The 19,285-nt window shown below is 32.5% G+C and overlaps 2 protein-coding genes across 5 annotated transcripts; both read right to left on the bottom strand.

Moving 5' to 3' along the window:
• Window positions 1-306: 306 nt before the first annotated feature.
• Window positions 307-12,374, bottom strand: LOC108205682 (uncharacterized). Of its 4 annotated transcripts, none has more exons than XM_064087051.1 (9): window positions 12,203-12,365; window positions 10,638-10,674; window positions 10,164-10,541; window positions 8,318-8,490; window positions 7,038-7,133; window positions 4,977-5,233; window positions 3,423-3,643; window positions 2,937-3,305; window positions 307-578 (listed from the first exon to the last, which is right to left on the bottom strand). In XM_064087051.1, the coding sequence occupies exons 3-8, from the start codon at window positions 10,515-10,517 to the stop codon at window positions 2,952-2,954; spliced, it is 1,455 nt and encodes a 484-aa protein (XP_063943121.1). In that variant the 5' UTR covers window positions 10,518-10,541; window positions 10,638-10,674; window positions 12,203-12,365; the 3' UTR covers window positions 307-578; window positions 2,937-2,951. The 4 variants fall into 4 exon arrangements, with proteins under 4 accessions (XP_063943121.1, XP_063943122.1, XP_063943119.1 ...); XM_064087052.1 differs by lacking the exon at window positions 307-578 and adding an exon at window positions 11,216-11,276 and having other exon boundaries at window positions 2,647-3,305; window positions 12,203-12,364; XM_064087049.1 differs by lacking the exon at window positions 307-578 and having other exon boundaries at window positions 2,647-3,305; window positions 10,164-10,674; window positions 12,203-12,374.
• A 2,524-nt stretch (window positions 12,375-14,898) lies between these two features.
• On the bottom strand, window positions 14,899-18,710 carry LOC108206926 (actin-depolymerizing factor 2). The gene is made up of 3 exons (XM_017377364.2): window positions 18,624-18,710; window positions 15,371-15,630; window positions 14,899-15,279 (listed from the first exon to the last, which is right to left on the bottom strand). The coding sequence occupies exons 1-3, from the start codon at window positions 18,693-18,695 to the stop codon at window positions 15,129-15,131; spliced, it is 483 nt and encodes a 160-aa protein (XP_017232853.1). The 5' UTR covers window positions 18,696-18,710; the 3' UTR covers window positions 14,899-15,128.
• Between the last annotated feature and the right edge of the window lie 575 nt (window positions 18,711-19,285).

Genomic DNA, 19,285 nt, shown 5'->3' with positions numbered 1-19,285 from the left:
TTGATTATTAAAATCTAGCTTTATGTATGTGGCTGACTTGAAAAGATTGCAGCAGAAAGGTTTTTGTTGAGAATTGGCGTCACTTCCTGACAAAGCCACCATGGTGGGAACCCTCAGTGTAACGGCAACATCAGGTTTTCTTCATGGTTTTGTGCTTTTGATTCTCATCAAATTTGGACAGCTCTGTTGTAGAGGCTCATGCCCGCCTTTTTTTCCGACTGACGGAGTCACGAGTTTGAATTTTCACTCGGACTCCATCTTTCTGGCAACAAGATCATGATTTGAATCACCCAGTTATCCTTGGACTTGAAAAATTACGTATACATTTTTAGCATTACTTGAATTCTTACATGATTTCATCATGCTAGCGACTGACATTCAACAGATTTACAAATTTTAAGCACTGTGAATTTCAAGCCATTGGCACTAAATACAAAAGTGCTACGTACTATTCGATTCAACAACAGATTGAACAAAACGCCTCTTTGTAATTGCATTTCAGAGTGTCCTTCCACTCGCTTGAAAAATCCTCAGCTACAATCGACTCCACCAGACACACATATTCAAGCGGCGCAGACCTGCATCCTCGTGTACACAAGGACACACTTATTAATTAAAATACCCCGAAAACATGCATAAATAATGAGAATAATGAATAAAAGCACTGAACTAAACAGTCAACAGTCAGGCTTTATCATCTGTCAGTTAATAAGATGAGTTGATAATATAGTATATAGACAAAGATGATGTCTAGCATTACTAAAACTAAGCAAGAGCATAAACAAACGTGATATCAGAATTGTTTCCACAAATCTAGTGCAATGTCCACCACTAGCAGTTTAAGCATGGATCTCAGACAAAATAATAATATTAGTCCACTGGTAATGAAGTAAAAATAAATACATCTAGGCATACCAGCACACTAAACATTATGATTACTCCCGTTGATTTTCTATTTTCTGATGCCAGAGTCCAATTAGTCGACTAGAATGATGTGGATTCAACCCATACAGGGAAAAAAGAATTAGGTCTGTGCATAAGAAGGAAGCAAAAAGCAAAGAGAAGGGAAGAAACCTGGGGGTTCTGTATAAAGAGGTTTATGGTGATAACCTATCAAGATTACAACTTTTTGTTCCCCACGTCACTTGTACTCTTCAGAGGCTGAAAGGCCACACTACCAACCTTTCTACTTTCCATGTACGAAACTAGCAGTACCATATAGTGGCCTCCCCAATACTCATATTATCAAGCTCACCATGCCATTCATTTTTGACCCTTTTCTTCCATAGCCAAGGTGGAAACTTCAAGGAAAAACCTTAGGAATATGTTTTGTCCAATGTCGGCTGACCTTCTCTTGATAAGGAATTTTTAGGTACAGCTACCAGGGCTGATTAGCCAAGTTCCGGTACTACATTGGTACATTAAAATTACTTGTCATCGTTAACTATCTAATTAGCTTACAGACCGGGTTGAGCTTTCCTTGTACTCTAATGGTTCACTCGACAAGATTGACTTTCTTATACCCCTAATGTTTATAGTAAATTTCGTAATAGAGCTTGACAGCTGTTAGGCTCAGAAAGCTTTGCCTAGTGTTGTTGGCTCAAGAATCACCCTAAGGTCTTTTTTACAGGGTATGAATCTTAAGTTTGAACCCCCATCAAATCATTAATTCCTTACCACCTTTAATCAGTGCATCATAATCTAATACATTGTAATGCTACATCTTTTGAAGCCAATCCTTAGTTAATACTTTAGGACGACCCTTGACGCACGAATGCTGAATTTCTGGTAAAGGACGTGGGATTCACATTGAACAAATTTCCAATGCTCCAACCCTCTAACCATTCAAGTCAGCTAAACCACCCCAAATGAAAATAGACAATCATAACAAAAAAAGAAAGTGACTTTAGCTAGGGCTTGAGAAGCTGAGAAGGCTATGAATACATCGGAACCTGACAATTAGAAACAAGTTTTCTGCTGCATCTATCCTGCAAAGTTGGGTTTATCCTGATCCGCTACTCAAGCGGTTAAATCACAAGGGCAGGCAATGTAAGGATTAAGGAAATATGTGTATAGCCAGCAGTAGTGGTCATGGATCATACATAGGAGAGTCAAACCAGTGCCCAGCACTATATGACATTATTGGAAGAAGACATGCTTCAAAATTACTGGGAAAATGATTCAAAGTTCATACTTCAAACTGTCAAAAACTACTAATTCAGTAAGATTATAAAGTGCCAGGATCTCAGGGCCGGCCACACCCTAACATACTTCTGCTACTGCACTCATGCACAAATCCTATCACCATAAACTTCAGGGAAGTTGATGACCTGCTGCTTCACTAGAGAAGCTTTATTTTACGTCCCATTGTCTCCTATCAGTATATGCTTGCAACTCAAACAGCTACCTTTTAATTTATTACCCAAACTTTCTAGATCCCATCTTCGCCCAATCCCCAAAGTAAAATGAACAGAAAATAAGATATTGAATGAGATGATACAATGATAGTACAAGACGGAAAAGAAGTAAAGGTCAATATAAGAAGCACTGGAAGCAATCAAACATATTCAAATTTTTTGTTATACATATGTGTAGGTGCACTATCGATATCTTCTAGTTTTCAGTTAAATAAAGTGTATGGAGAACTATTAAAACATTACTACTAATTTATTCTCTCAACATTGCAAGAATAGTTTAACCTACAGAACATCTCAAGTCAGTGAAGTCTAGGCTTACATATGTGTTCTACCTATATCAGCAGAATACAAAACAACTTAATTCAACACATACACATATTATTATTATTATACATATCTATATCTATGTGTCAATATTGAACAAGAAATGTCAACAGACAACAGCGAATTTATCAAATACATGAGCATGCAGCTTTGAGAAGATGGTGGCCCTGTGAGATATATAGGTAGGACTCGTACCTCACAGGAAAGAATTCAGGTTTCAGTTAGGCCACTTAGTAATGCAATTATAGCCCAGATGATGAGGATGGTTATAACTGCTGTTCTCAAAACATGGTCGTAGTTACCATTGGTGTAAGTATCGATTGGGGTATGAGAATGAGGTAATAGAAAATTTTCACTGCTAGCATCTTGTTCATTTCTCTGTTGACTTCTAGCTGCCTCATTTATATGAGACGGCTGCATGGACCAGGTGTTGAGGTTCACACACGTGGTACACATGCATGCTCCACCAAGATATGATGGAAGTGTTTGGAGATGTGAATGGAGAATATCTTCGTACATCCCTCCAATGACATTCAACTTCTGACGAGTAATAGGCTTCAGAACCTGTGGAGGTCAGAAGATATGCATAGATAGGATTACAACACTACATGATAACTGATTGATTACGATTATATGTAAGATAATATTAAATTCAAATTTGTTAATAGACAACGCCCTTACTTGAATCACAGTTTGTGCAATAACTCGGGCTACTGGAGGAAGTCGTATAACAAGCAGACAACCAAGACGGTTTGGAAAATTATCTTGCAGAAGTGTAGAACACGATCGCATCATTTGCATGGGAAATCCTAGAGAAGTCAACCCTTCACAGTCCATCAAAACTGTAATTTGAGGATTTTGGTTGTCAACCAGATGCAAGACCCCCAACTCTACTTGTGATACTGCATTTAGAAACCAGGACCACCTGTTAATCTTTTGTGGCGGGTATTAGATTCTGTACATGCACAATAAGGAACGGCAATTTGAGTAATGAAACTCATGGCCACAACCCAAATCAATCTGAACAGAGTTTCGTGTGATAGCATGGAGATGTATCATCTAAATAACCTATATTTGTTTTCAAGAACATGGAATTCATTTAAATGATATGTATTAAGTTCTACAAATTTTTGCATGTATTTGGATGTCAAAGACTGAATCAAATCCAAATCCCAATTCTTTTGGGGAATCTAAATGTCTTTTGTATCAAATCCAGAATTTCAAATGAATACCAAGTTCCAAAACAGACCATTAGTTGATTCCAACTACTATGTTTATAAGGACTCATAGACACCTCTCACAAGGTTTTCGATTGAGCATAAATTAGACCATGAAGAGTTGTGAAATCGTATATAAACTCTAAACTGATGATAGTTGGTGCTCTGTGCATCACACTACAAAACAAAGAATCTTAACTCCTAACACAAAGTGATTCCAAGCTCATAAAAGAAACAAAAATTTAAATTCCCAACTCCTCCCAAACACTGGCGCAACTCAAATGTCAAGTAGACATTTTAAAATTTGCCCACAAATTAATTACTTAAAATAATATCATGCATGTTATATGCACTTCTCTGACTAGACGTGGTACCTCTGCTAGCACTCAACACTATAACATGGCATAGGGGATCAACATATGTGTTAGACACTATAATGCAAAAATGATGGTTTTATATATGACAAGTCCATATCATTCGTATTCAACATAACAAAATTACAATTTTACTAGGGAATTCACAGAGCTAAACTTTGGTCGACCAACCAGGTAGTACTGATACTTAATGACTTGAACACCAAGCCTTATTCGTGTAATGACTTGAACGCCCGGCCTTATTCATGTAATCCATATTCTAGCAGATCTGGACAGATTTCATCTATTTTTATTCCAGAAAGCCAAATTTTTTTTTGTATGACATGCAAGTACATCACCTATTTCTAAACTATAGATAGTTAAGACTTTTGAAAGATATGAGCTTGAGCAGAACACGAACAAAGACTGATAGACATAGACTACACAGTGTCTCGAGTAGACATAAAGCAAATCACATTTATCTAACTACCTCATAATCATAGAAGGCTTAAAAATTTGAGAAATTATTTGGTATAGAAGCTGTATTTGTTGACCAATGACATAGCAGTTTTATATGAAGAAGTCCAGAGGCTTTATAAAAATTAAAGTTAAGGTTTCATAAGTATATATTTTGAGGCTTAAATGATTCTTGTGTGGTAACTTACCGACTGCTTGAGCAAAGCGAGGTCTGTCATTAGATGGCAAGCTTACACAGGCTAGCCCAAGGCGAACAACAAGGCAGGGTCTCTGTTTCACATCAGTGCCATGCCAGAATACCAAGTTTGACCACATCTCAAGTTCTTCAGATGAAAGCATTCTGTAAGTCTCCCTCCATCGAATTGTCTTCTTAACTGATGATAAGAAGCATGTAAAATCACCATTTGCAGCAGTGTAAAATTTATAGAGTTCATCTTCGTTAATTCTGCATGAAAACACTAACATGTCATCCTCCTATTTAATAGAAGGCAAGTAATTTAAAAAGAAAACTCAAGCTAGAAAGTAAAAAGTTATACAACCTACAATCAGTATCTCAATAAGCTTGAAACAAAAAAATTATGGGAACCTATAACAGTAACTTGAAAAGGTAAGATTTAGCAATATTATTATTAATTTCATCAGTGCAGAAAAATTGAGGAAATGTCGGGGTGCAGACAGAATGAGAGATGAATAATTATAGAAGAGACGAGCCCCCTTGTCCAAATAATTTGATCTGATTTCCATATGACACGAGATTTTAAACACATACTACTACAAAAGAAAATAGATTAACTTAATTCACATTAAGCGAGAAAATCCTATATCCGGTCTACAAAAATCTGAGCTTTGTATATATGGTTTGGAGGGCGCGTAATGATAAGATTCACCAAATTGGAAGGCCAAAGCCGATGACTCAATTGGTTTGCATAATTAAACGTATGGTCCGTGAGAGTTATCTCCTCAAAGGCTGTTGGAAAGCAAATTTCCAAGGATCCAACTCTAAGAATTTTACTGTATTAACTGTTTCAATTTATCTAGAAATATGATAGCTGTTAGGTTATAGATGTTTTGCACGCTTAGAGTTTGGTCTATGCTTGTTTCTTGGGGGCATACCCCTCCTATTTTTGTAAACTCCTTTTTTCTTAATATATTTTTCATTAGTAAATAAAGAGAGGTTTGCATCATTGTAACTATATGGAAGTATGAAGGTGGGTTAAAAGAAGTAAATAGTACCCCAAGCTCTTGGCATCCCAATCTTTATATTATACTCTTCTATTTTAGCATGGCAACAAAAAAAAATATTCTGCCTCTCAAATACATTCTTCACTTTTTTCAGAAGTTTATTATTATTATCATATCTTTAAAAGTCAACTCCAATACACGCATCTCTAGAAAACTTTAGGATTTTCGATCAATTTGAGTTTGATTCAGAATTTTTTTATAGAGTTGGAACATAACTATAGAAAGTTAACATTCAAACTAGGTCATCCCAAGGAGAAATTGATTGAAAGAGGAAACCTAAACATGGAATGAAGGGCCTATTGAGGTTTAGTAATACATCAAATATAATCATGCCTCGGGTTCTGGTATTTAATCAACTTTTATATTGAACTTGTAAGCCAGACCCATTACCTTTGAAAGCATCTATTCTTTGTAGACTACAAAAAAGGTTGATCGTAAATATAGTCTACTCTTGCTTATTATTTTTTCACATGACATGGTGTATACCCCGGAGTTTATAGTTATATGCCCCATCATGTATTTACAAACGCCTTGAGTCTAAATTTTACATCTTTTTAGATTTGAAGTTTCTTAATTCAACCGAAGTTTTGCAGGAAGTGTATGGCCTGATGTTAGTATTTAAATGTAGAGAAGTTGTTATTTAGATAGAAAATATACCCAAACTATACACCTGTCTCAAATTCTAATTTATGGAACCTTCAGAAGTATGCTTAAAAAGTTTACTCCATTTATCGGAGAATTTGCCACAAGAATTTTAGGTTTTTATCCTACCTATAGGTCATATGTTGTTTGTTTTAAGATAGATTTCTATATTTCTTAGGGTTCTTGGACCTGAAGTTTATGACTAATTCAGAAAAAATATAAGCCAAGGCCATAAGCAAATACCAAAATATCTATGAATCTGTGCATTAGTAAATATTAGTATATTTTCCAACTAATTATCCTTAACTGCAGCAATTTATTGATGGGTTAATGTTCACAATAGTAGTCTGAGTTCAGCTAATTACCTTTCAGGTAAAGCAATCCCTTCATTTTCAAACTCCATGTAAAAGCGCTGCAACCAGCTTGTAGGTTGAAGACTTTGAGTAGCTTCATCATTTGTCCTGAAAGTACATTGATTTTAGATGGGGGAGAAGAATGACAAAAATAATGATTATGACAAAGTGTGTGCAAGTATAGGGGTAGAGGACCTTTTAATCTCGCTTACTTTTCAAATAAAAGAATAATCTGTGTGACAGAGAAACATAGTGAACATATTTAGATTTAAACTTACTCAGAGATGTATTAGTACTAATTTTCGAGGAATATTTTTAAGCAGAATTTTTTTAATTAAAAAGAATATATAATACAGGATAGTTATTTAGTATTGTTGTGACAAGTCCTGATGCCATTAATCATAATAAAATAGATTGGATATTCACAGTTAAACTACAGTCTACAGCTATATTTGTTTGGAAAGAGAAGTCTTGGGTTATACCTATTCATTTTAGTTCACACAAAAGAAACTATCCGAGCATAAATAAGTCTTCTACTGTCATCTTGATGGATTTGAAGTTATTATACTTTATATTTAAGTCTTTGTACCATGAAGCTAAAGACCATGAATTATAATCCCAAATATTAATAATTCAATATCATCTCAAGGATTATAATTCTTTAAATTGTTCAATCCTATGTTTTCATAGAAGAATTCTGTTTAGGAATGGTTTATAATCTTTTATATTCTAAGAATATGTTCATTTGGAGGGATTGTATATGAAATTGGACTACTATCCTTTTTATTTGTTAATCCTAAGTTTGTTCTACATAGGATTAAGTGAAGATTTTATAATGTTTTATAACATGACCTGTTAAAGGGAATTACAAAAAACCTCCACCAACCAAGTATTAGATGGGGTTATAATCCTACTTCTTACTCCAACAAAACAAACATGGCATTAAGATTATAAAGGGATTACAATCCTTCACCTAATCCCAAATATTTTTTTACAAAAGAAAACAAGGGATTTACAAACTTAAAGATTTATAGTTCTATCCCCAACATAATCCAATTAAACAAACACGGCCTAAATGGTTAATATAATGGAAAGCAAGAATTATCATTCATTCAAGAGATTAAAAAAATGAAAGTGAAGAGCGCTTTCTTAATTTTGATATGTGCTACTTCTGATATCAAGTGGTAATATTATTTGTACTCTATCATGTTTCAACTTATTTATCTCCCATATGTTAATAGTGGCAATTTACTGATGCAGTAGTATCCACTTATAAAGTTCTTTCCACATACTCTGTATTCGGTAAAGATTGAACATGAAGAATATCAGAATTTTCTTCCTGAGCTGCTTGGAAGTTGCTTAACCCATGAGATTCTTCTAGACCATCTGGGTTTACATTATCTCTCCCATATTCATCAGTAAAAGCAGTTGCAACAGAAAGAAACAGTAAGGGCCTCGATAACATCTGCAACAATAAAAAGAAATCTTCAACCATCGAATCATTACCAGAATACAAATTGGTATTCAGTAACTAAAGACGACCAGGATGAAATTGTGTCATATCCAAACACCTTAGGGCATAAACAAACAATTTATTGTGAAGTACAGGAAATAATTTGTTCATAGTAGTCTAGTAATCTGACAGTAATATTTTCTAGAGATTAATGACCCCCCATGACACTTACTGTACTTTAATGCACTGGGAATGTATTCCGGTCTTTACTTTTTTCAAAAATAAAATGATGGACATGAATCTTGCAACCTCGATCCCTTTTTAACTGATGTTAGACTTTTTCACACACAGATTGAGGTGTAAAAAATACATGATTACATCTATTTATTTTTTAAAAATCTATATCAAAGATATTTTAAAATTTAAACAATTGTCTGATATAAAATTTATAATTTCATATTAAATATAATTATAACTATATACACCTTAATATGTGTGTCAAAATATCACACTTTGATTAAAATGGAATGGGGAGAGTATTCGTTTTTGTTCGAAATATATTATATGCCACGCATATCCTGTAAACTGTAATTGAAATTCAAGGTATCTTTACACCTCAGTATTCCCTCTTGTTCCATGTGGACTGCAGACTATAAATAAAGTTTATGAGATGGTAAGCTGAAATAATCAATCCCCAGTGAACTCAGCAAAGGGCACATTTCTAATTATCATCATAAATTTAAAGGAAATCTGGAAAAGATACAACTGGCTCTGATAAAACATAAATCCTGTGTGTTTTGTCTTATTTCTTCTTTCACTAGATAGATCTATTACGGCGAAAGTCTAATATGATATTCATATCAAAAAAGAAAAGACTGACTGAGCTTTTAAAAGGCTATGTTTATATTGCCATATAATTTTTAGAACTCTTCAAATATAGCCATTATCTCACTTCAGCATTAAAGTGAGACATGGTGCCTTGTTCTATTTGACCCCCCATAGTAACATATCTGTATTACATACCATTAGAAAGTTTCTGGCAGTGTTCTCTCTCGTTAATGTATTATATAAACTGCATCATGAATTTTGTGTCATAATCTTCACCTGCTTCATTTGGGGAAGACATTGAATATGCCAGAGATTTAATTATTTGCTGTTCTAACATACCAACTAATTTCGATGCATATGAAAATCTTTGTATTGTACTTCTTAAATGTATGAAACGTTTTTTTGATAACAGAGTAAAATATATGAAACTTAGCAACAAAGACAGATAGGAATGCCGATAGCTTTCTATTTGTACATGCCATAAACTCTTCGGATTAATAATTTAATGAGGAAAAGTGAACCCTGAGGCATACCTCGCTAACAATGAGATATATTTAGTCTGCAAATACAGCAATATGATTTCATGCAGGCTGTTAACCAAAACCATTTAACATGTGAACACAAATTCTTAGTTAATTACCATTCAACTATAGGAATGGCCCAGTTATAGATGCATCTATTATTTGCGTAGAAGAACACCTTTTTCCGATTCAAGTATTGACCTATTCTTTTTTTATTATTATTATTTTTTTTTTTTTTTTGTGTGTGTGTGTGTGTGGGTGGGGGTGGGGGTGGGGGGGGGGGGGGGGGGGGGGGGGGGGTTTACAGTACCGAACTTATGTTTTGCAAGGACAAACCTTCATGCCTTTCGCCAGAACTCGGAAAGGAACCCATCTTTGCATCCATTTAAATGGTGAATAGGAAATGACTTGCAATGCTTGCAGCCCAGACCATATAAATGGATATTTAGATTTTGAGAGCTTCCGTATAGCCTCTAAAACAGCAACTTTGACTAAGAAAACTGCTACATGACCAAAAGTTCCACTTCCAAGTTTTCCACCATTAAGTGTGACAAGCTTTTCCAAAGATTCACGAGCAAAAGACTTAGACCTAGAAGAGACCAAACGTATTCCAGAAACCGTTTCCCTAGTATTCACACTTGTAGCTAGATTGTTCCTTTCTGGAGAAGGACTTTGAAATGAGTTGTCCATTGAACAAATGGAGTCGAGAAGTCACTAACAATAGATTAAGTACAAGTTCTAGTTTAGAGAAACCGTGATATTGTACAGACAAGTTCCATGACAGGACTTTTATACCGCAAATATATGCACCTGAGCATGTGAAGTGAAGGTCCAAATGAAAACCAACCTAAAGCAATGTCAACAGAGAATAAAAATGAGTTGCTAAAGTATAGAACTCGTTTGCATATACTGACACATTACAGGCATCATTACTAATTCAGTCAGATAAATAAAGAAATAGAAATCAGAGAGAAAGCGAAGAATTCCTTGTACTGAGAAAAGTTGCAACAGTTAAATACATTTAGTACATAATTTTGTTCCACTGAAATCGGGAAAAAATTAGAGTCCGTGTTGTGTTTAGTGGTTTGCAAACGTGTGTAGTGTGTTTAACTGATTAAAGTTGAAGCAAGGCATAGATTGGCATGGGTTTGTGATGCTAAAGTTGTAATTGAGGGAAAATATAGTAAAATTTAGTGGAAGAGATGGACATGGACTTGTGATGCTAGAGTTATAATTGCGGAAAAGATAGTAAAATCTAGTGGATAACTAAGAACATCTTCAACCCTCTAAAACCCTCGGCTAAAATTCAATAAATCATACCATAATTAAAAATGATAGATAAAATGTAAAATAATATGTAAAATTTGTTCACTACAACCACGCATTACCCTTGTCAAAAAATCTAGCCAACCCACTTATATAGACTATATTTGGCCAACCTCCACAGACCTGTAGCAAGATTCCAAGTCATGTATTACAATATTAAAATGGTGTATTTTATTCATCCCAACTGAAAATAACAATAACATATTATTTATAAAATATAGCCTATCAATATAGCAATTACCATCGAAACAAAATGTCACATTCAATAAATTTTATACAATGTCGTACAGGTCCAATTTTTAACCACCACCACCACCGAAGATGCTCTAATACTTCCTCTATCCGTGCATTTCTTTAGAATTTCCCTTTCAGATGTCTCTCTATTTTTTACATTTCAAAACTTTCTAAAAATCGTATACATTTATAATATAAAAACTAAGTGCATGTGTGGCTAAGCCAGCTTCTGGCTTTTTTTGATAAGAAGTCGGCTTCTACTTTTCTTGACCCGTTTGTGTAAAGAGCCAGAAGCACTTATAAAAAGCTTAGAAAGTATCTTTCGTTTCAGGACTTCTACTTCTTTACCAAACAGTTTAATCACTTATATATCTTAAATTATTTTTCACTTCTAGTCCACTTCTTTACTTTAGTCCACCTTTCTCAACTTATCAATTAACAAAACTATATACACTCTCCCCCAAAATAATAGCACCAAATTTGAGCTGCAAAAAAGATATATTTTCATTCTCATTCTGAAAAATAAAAAATAATGTACAGAAAATATGTTTTTCTGCAAAAAGTCAAAGGTCAAAGTTAGACTATAATTGTGGGGAAAAAAAAGTTAGACTATTATTGTATGTTTTTTTTCTTAACCTCTGTCCAACCTCGACTCGGGTGAGTATCACTTGTTACAGTTAGTTGAAGAATATATTTCATGTTAAAGCTGAAATTCGTCGAAGAAATTAGCAGGGAAATTTAGAGAAATAGAAAGTGAAAGAGAGTGATGATACAGAAGCTAAATATACACACAAATGGAATCAGACACAACATACCTAATTGTGAATGAATTCAATCATCTGGCGTTTCAGCTATGTACACATCCATACCCGATATCTGTCCGCCTCTGACTCTCTCTTTCTGTTTGCAGTCAATACACCGACCCCTTTTATTTCAGGTTCAAATGGCTTTTCAGACATTCAACTCAAAAAAGATTTCAATCACATTATTATAATCTTAGAAAAATTTATTTATGTGACCAAATGTTGTATTTTGTTAAAAATTTGACGAAAAGCTGATTTGATCATTCAATTGCTTGAAATTTGTAATTTGACCATCAAACTCATGAAACGTACATTCAGGACACTTATCATTAATCTGTTAAAAACTAAAAAAAAACAAATAAAGAGTTCTCTTAAAAAACGTGTGACGTGCTTTCCTACGACATCTCTTTATAACAAAATATGCACATTATCATCATACTCACAAAAATTCATTCTTTTTAATTTATTGTCATTTTATAAATATTTTGGTCATTGTGGAAGTGTCCATTAAAAAATAAATGATTTTTCTAAAATAGTCTTAAGATATAAATAGTGATCAGAGATAAACAAAAAATTAATTTTTTTGGATAGTTCTATTGCTTTATCTGTGTGTAAATGTTTCATTTGTTAATAAGTTTCGAATTTATAAGAGAAAAAAAAGTATTGCAAAAGAGCTCTTCATTTGTTCTTTTTCAAAATTTAACAAACACTATGATATGAAAGTTTCTTGAGTTTGATGATCCGATTGCAAATTTTTAGTTTGATAAGCGGTCAAAATATCACTTCAACTAAACTCTACATGTCATCATGGATGTTCATGATATATTCAAGTCAAACCACCAAGTTTACTCAGCTTTCCCGTCAATGACCCGAATAAATTTTTTTAAAAATACACTGATATAATTGAAAGTTTTTGAGTTGGATAATCCAATTAAAAGTTTGCGGTTAGTTGAGTAACCAAAACGTGGTTCACCCTTTTATTTTACATATCATAAGTGATGTTGGTTGTGCGTATTTTAATCTAATTTTTCATTCCAAGATTCAAAATATTTATTTTATTCAAAACAATTCAAATCAAAAACATTTTGTAATATAGAATTAAATGGTCACGTTTTACGGACCACGCATTGGAGTATGAAAGTACAAAATTGGATAAATATAATATAATTATTTAAATTTAAATTTTTTTCGTTCTACAATATTTATAAATATCCGACAATTTTAATTGAAATAATCTTAATTGAAAGATAATCTACATTATAATAACTTATAAGTAGAACAATAATATTAATGCTTGTTAAAATTGAAAGATATTAATAACTAATTTATTATTGTGTTTCTTATAAATGAGAAATTATATATAAATTTGGACAATCAAAGATATTATTTATGATTAAACTAAAAAATTATGAGTGAACTCCAATACTCCAATGTTTTTGTATACTCCGTACAACTTGATTCTAGAATTAAAATATAAAATTTAGCTTTATACTTTTTCTGGTTCCATGGATAATATTTTTATAGTTCGATTTGTTATTTTAAAAGCATTTTTCTTGATTATATATATTGGCAAACATTCCAGAGAGGGACTCCTTATATGGAGTTAATAGTGCGCCACTATAAATCATCAATTTTATTATAAATTCTGTTATAGAATACATATAAAACGCGATTCTAATATAGAATACTATAAAATAAATCTATTTTAAGTAATTTAACACTTAAAATTTGATTAAAAAAGGTATATTTTCGAAACTGATTCTACAACAAAATAATTCTGGATGATTATTATTCTGTTAAAGAATCATGTTGAGATATTGCGTAATTTTAGATGATCTTTGGAATAAAAAAATTGTATAACTTCGTTTTCGGTTTAATAATCAAAATTTGCAATTATATTTCATAAATAATATAATAGAATATATATTATGTATATATTTATAATGGTGTGCTACGTAACTCCATATAAGAGGGTATGCTATGGAGTGCTACCCTATATATATTTTCTAAAAGTTGTTTCCATGCTCAAGAATATAAAAAAAATAGTTACTAAGATATGTGCTTATAATTGTTTTTCAAAAAAAAAAGATTAAAGATACTAATCATAAGCTTATACTCCATTTATTTCTTAAAGAATGTTTTTTCAGAAAACATTATTCCAAATTTTCAGTATTTTTTAGAAAAATATTTTCCGGACTTCTAGTTAGAGAATTTCTGTTCTCACGCTTCCTGGTTTTTTTTGAAAAAATATTTCTAGAAAAAAGGTTGAATTGCTTTTCAAGATTTTTGGAAAAAGTCCTCCAATAAATTTTTCGAAAAAAGTTCTTTCCAAAAAAGTATTCTAAAATGATTTTCCGATATAATTGGAACCCTGATCTTATAATATATCAATTTCCAATATAGTTAATCTGTTACATGTTAGTTGGATATATTGTTTTCAATTTCGAGTAAAAAGACAAAATAAACATGTTTGAGCCTAATCAATTGAAGGTAAAAATAAGAAATCATGTCTTTCATCGGCAACTCTGTAACGCGCGAGACAAAAGTGTGGTTGCAAATTTTCATTTCAGGGTACATAACCCAGATCATCAACCTTTTAATCAGATGTAGTGTTACTCAAAGTCATTCTTGGTCATCAGTTGCTCACAACTACTTAACCGGCTTAAGATATTAAATCCGCATAAAAAGAACAAAAACAACTAGAGAGATGCTCCAATTGCTCATTTTTCAATCATGTAAGGGAACCCAGAAACAATCTTTGATAAAATGTCATCACCCAATCATCATGAAATATGTTAAAACTGGCTGAAACTGTTCTACATAAAATCACGAACAAAATACCAGATATAACATCATCATTATAAAATAAACAAGCCAACACGGTGCTCTTGAGAAGAGCAGAGTGCAAAAGACTCCATTGAAGATATAAGGTCATATATTAATTGGCTCGGCTTTTGAAAACATCAAGTCCCATTTCCGTTGGATCAGTGGCTTGCAGCTCAACCTGGATGCCATCAAGTTCCCTCTTGAATCGGTCCTTAGAACTTGCATAAATCATTTTGCTCCTTACTTTTGCAGTGTCAGGACACCTTCAAAACCATATATAAACTGAAAATTAATAAATGCAAGGAAACGGAATGGAAAAGAAAACATAAGCGAGACATAGCATCTTGTATTTACCATGCAATAAAGAAAATCCTGCTCTTTTGGCAATTCTCAACAGTCACAAAATCATAATCATATACTGCATAACGACACTCATCATCAGGAAGGCTAGCTGCAAAATCTTCATAGCTCTCAGCTGGCTCACCAAGCTTCTCCACAATGACTTGCTTCTCCTCAATTTTGAACACTATGAAGCGAAAAGTTCTTTTTGCTTTCAACTCCAAAAACTTTAGTTTGCAATCATCATGCACGGCGATCCCTGATGCCGCATTAGCCTACATATTTATTATAAAAAGAGATAAACACAAAAAGAGGAAATAATAATAACATATTTGATCATGAACATATCTTTTTCTAATACATCTAATTCACTCCCTAAACTGCACCAGAGCCACAATTAATACAAACAATAATACAATATAGTTTCTGGAAAACCAGAATTGGTTTCTGCATAAATATTAACTGACCATATATAATACATTCACAAAATCATGCACTTCTATAGCGAACTTTCCAAGTGTCAACTCTTACCTAGAAAGCAAGTTAAAACATATTTGTATTCTGTAAGTAGACTTATGTGTTTGTTCCTGCATGGTTGGCTATATATCATTGAACTATGTATGCAGATAAACACAGACTGCAAGAGCTTGAACTATCCTGTTAGCTATGCATTTCTTTGCATGCTATGTTAAGCAGCACACAACGATACCCCCAAAGCACAGTACTATCATCACCAGAATTTAGGTCAAATCATATATATTTGTTGTACAAATTGTGAAACAGAAACATTAGTTGCTTTTTAGGAGTATCCAAGTCCGAGTATCAGATAGGGTGTGTGTGGGGATACAGGGATTCTTTAAATTACCCAAAATCCCTACTTCCCAGATTCACACAATAAAAGTATACTAAGTTCTCTTGTAGAATCACAAGTGTCGTTAATAACTGGCACAAAGAAATCTTGTTCAAGACACAAGCAGGGCTAATGACAAGGATAACCCAGAAGCTTAAACTTCGACTCTAGATAGATATAAAAATAACAGATAAAGAACGCAAAATCAAGCAATCACAAGTATTGTCTGAAAAAGAAAATGTGTTAAATACTATTCCATATGATACTTATAAATGGTCATTCTTGCGGTCAATAGTAATTGCCTTGATGGACTACAATTGCTCATATTTAAATTTATATTAGTAGATCAGCTCACAGATTGAAATCCTTTGTCCAGGAGTCCATAGAAAATTGAAATTATAGATTAAAATATGAAACATTCTGATTTTAAGTTGTCTCAATTATGGGACCGGATTTATTGCCAGAAAAGTGATAACCAGTTACAGGTTTTCCTCCGATTATATTGGATCTATGCCATGATGTAACCATGACTAATATTTCATGAGTAGTTAAAGCTCACGTAACCATATTTCATTATTTAATTTGGTTGTTTGCTTAAAGAACTGAGCTTTCTCAAAGAATATTGGAACTGTGGCAAAAAAACCAAAAAAATGCCATCTATTCAAATTCTATCTGTGGTTTGTGAAACGAAAATCCCCGACAGACAACTAAATATGAAAAGGTTGAAGTAGATTTAGGGGATCAAAAATTCTATTACTATAATTCATAATTTGTAAAACAGGAAAATGCAAAGTTAGTAACTCGATTATAAAAAAATAATGCCAAGCTGTCTATTTCATGTCAATAGCAGTTGTAAAAAAATAAGATTATTAAATTCTTCAACATAGTATTTACCTGCATCTACATTAACCCTCACACTCAGAAAATTGTAAACCAAAAATATCGAAAAGCCAGCATTACTGGCAAGTTTTATTTTTAGTGGCAATGCATTTAAATTATAAAATAAAAAATTCTATCTCAATACATTTAAAACTTCGTGAACTAGAATTATAGCCTTGCAAAGTTTATAAATTCATTAGTAATTTTCTGATTAACCGGAATACATTCATAACGTATTATTAAAATGAGAGCCGTTCCTGAGAATTCGGATGCCCAGTGCAAAAACAATTTAAAGTGCTCCATGTAATTGTATTTTTTTTTTTACTTTTAAAAAAATTCTTAGCAAAATTACAAATAATATACTTCTAATTAATATTGGTCTAAATATAAATTTGTTAATTTATTTCATCTTTTAGTGATTTTTGATGACATTGTTTATCTTAAATATTATTTAACTCATTCAACAAAAAAATAGGTTTTAAGTAATCTATATTTTGAGAAACTCCTTTGTGCGAAGTTAACTAATAAGGTCAACAATATCCTATATATAATCAATATACTCGAAAAACAATTAAATTTTTACACAACTTAATATCTTAATATTATTGTTGACAATAATAAAGTGACAATAGTATATATTCAACTATTAATCCTTTACTTATCAATCTATTTCCTTATATCTTTATGCACAACTTTAACTAATAAAAGCCATAATACTATCGAATCGAATCCTATGAAAATTATATTAGAACACCATTTTATAGATAAATAAGTGTGTCGATTACATCAGTGATGATTAGAGCTCCAAAATACCCATACAATTTATACTTAGAGTTTTTAACCAAAAAGAACTACTTTGAAAACATTTAATATCAAATTTCATAATGTAATATGTGTACAACCATACAACACCGACTTTTATTTATTCAACCTCAAACCTTTTCTCATGATAAGTCGTAATAATGGACTTCAAGCAGCCATTCACAATTCTACATACATGAGTTTCAGCTACTTTTGATTAACATTTTTTGCATTGTTTATTTAAAAAATGTATATAAATATGCACACAGGAAAAATGTGCCTGGTCACTGCAATCCCCTTTGTCCCTGTGCGGTTGCATGCTCTAATTGAAATGAATTATTAAACATGTAGAATTCTTGATTGCTTATCTTAAACAATTAAAAACAAATACATGTGTAGAGAGATAAACGTGTTGATATGTATATATGATCTACAAACACTACAAAGCAGGTATCAACTATACTCCTCATAATACTAGAAATCAACCATCTCATTAGCACAAAATTACAAATCACTACTTCACATTTAGTGGGCAAAATAAATTTGTATATGAAACCAGACCTAATTGACAAAAAATGAGATCAATGAATAAAAATCGCACGGATAAAGAGCTGGATCGCATCTAGAGATTTAAATAAAAAAATTTAACTCGACAATTTACAGCCACCACAGATCAAACACCTAAACTACAACGAAAAATTGTGAAATAAATCAAAGTAAGAGACGAGAGAGACTTACCATTGCGTATCGGGAGAAATTGAGAAATGCGAAAAAATAAAGGGCCTTGTTACTGCAGTGCGGTGTAAACATATCTTTTATTATTTAGCGTCAATAACCGTTAATTTGAGTTATATATAGTTGTCCTCAAAACAATTTAAGCAAAGTGTCATAATAATATTCTATTACCAGTGAAGTATAACCTTGATATTCAACTGGTTGTAGCGTATATTCCTCATTCATCTTCGATAGTAGAGCATCTTGTGGGTAGCTAAGGCTCATTCTTACTTAGTATATATTTTTTAATTTATTGTTTTAAAAGGAATTGACTATCTTGACCAATAATTCGCCCAAGAATTTGATCAAATTTATTATATATTCCACTGCCAGTGGAATATCACACTAATACTCCTCGACACAGGGAGTATCACCATGATAGGTAACTAATTATGATGTATCATAATGATAATCCTCTTATAGTAAAATTTTTGTAGATATATAGAGTCTCCCTTAGCAAATATAACCTTTATATTCAACTGGTTGTGGTGTTTCATCCTGATACTTCTCCGATATTAGATTATCTTGTGGATAGTTATGGCCCTTTCTAATTGAATATTTATTTTTTGATTAAATATTGTTGAAAATTGATTATTTCAATCGGCCGGAAATTTGTCCAAAAATTT

The sequence above is a fragment of the Daucus carota genome, chromosome 2, assembly GCF_001625215.2.
Source record: "Daucus carota subsp. sativus chromosome 2, DH1 v3.0, whole genome shotgun sequence".
Classification (NCBI taxonomy): domain Eukaryota; kingdom Viridiplantae; phylum Streptophyta; class Magnoliopsida; order Apiales; family Apiaceae; genus Daucus; species Daucus carota.
Note: the sequence above shows the minus strand (reverse complement) of the source record. Positions and strands in the feature narration are given on the sequence as shown.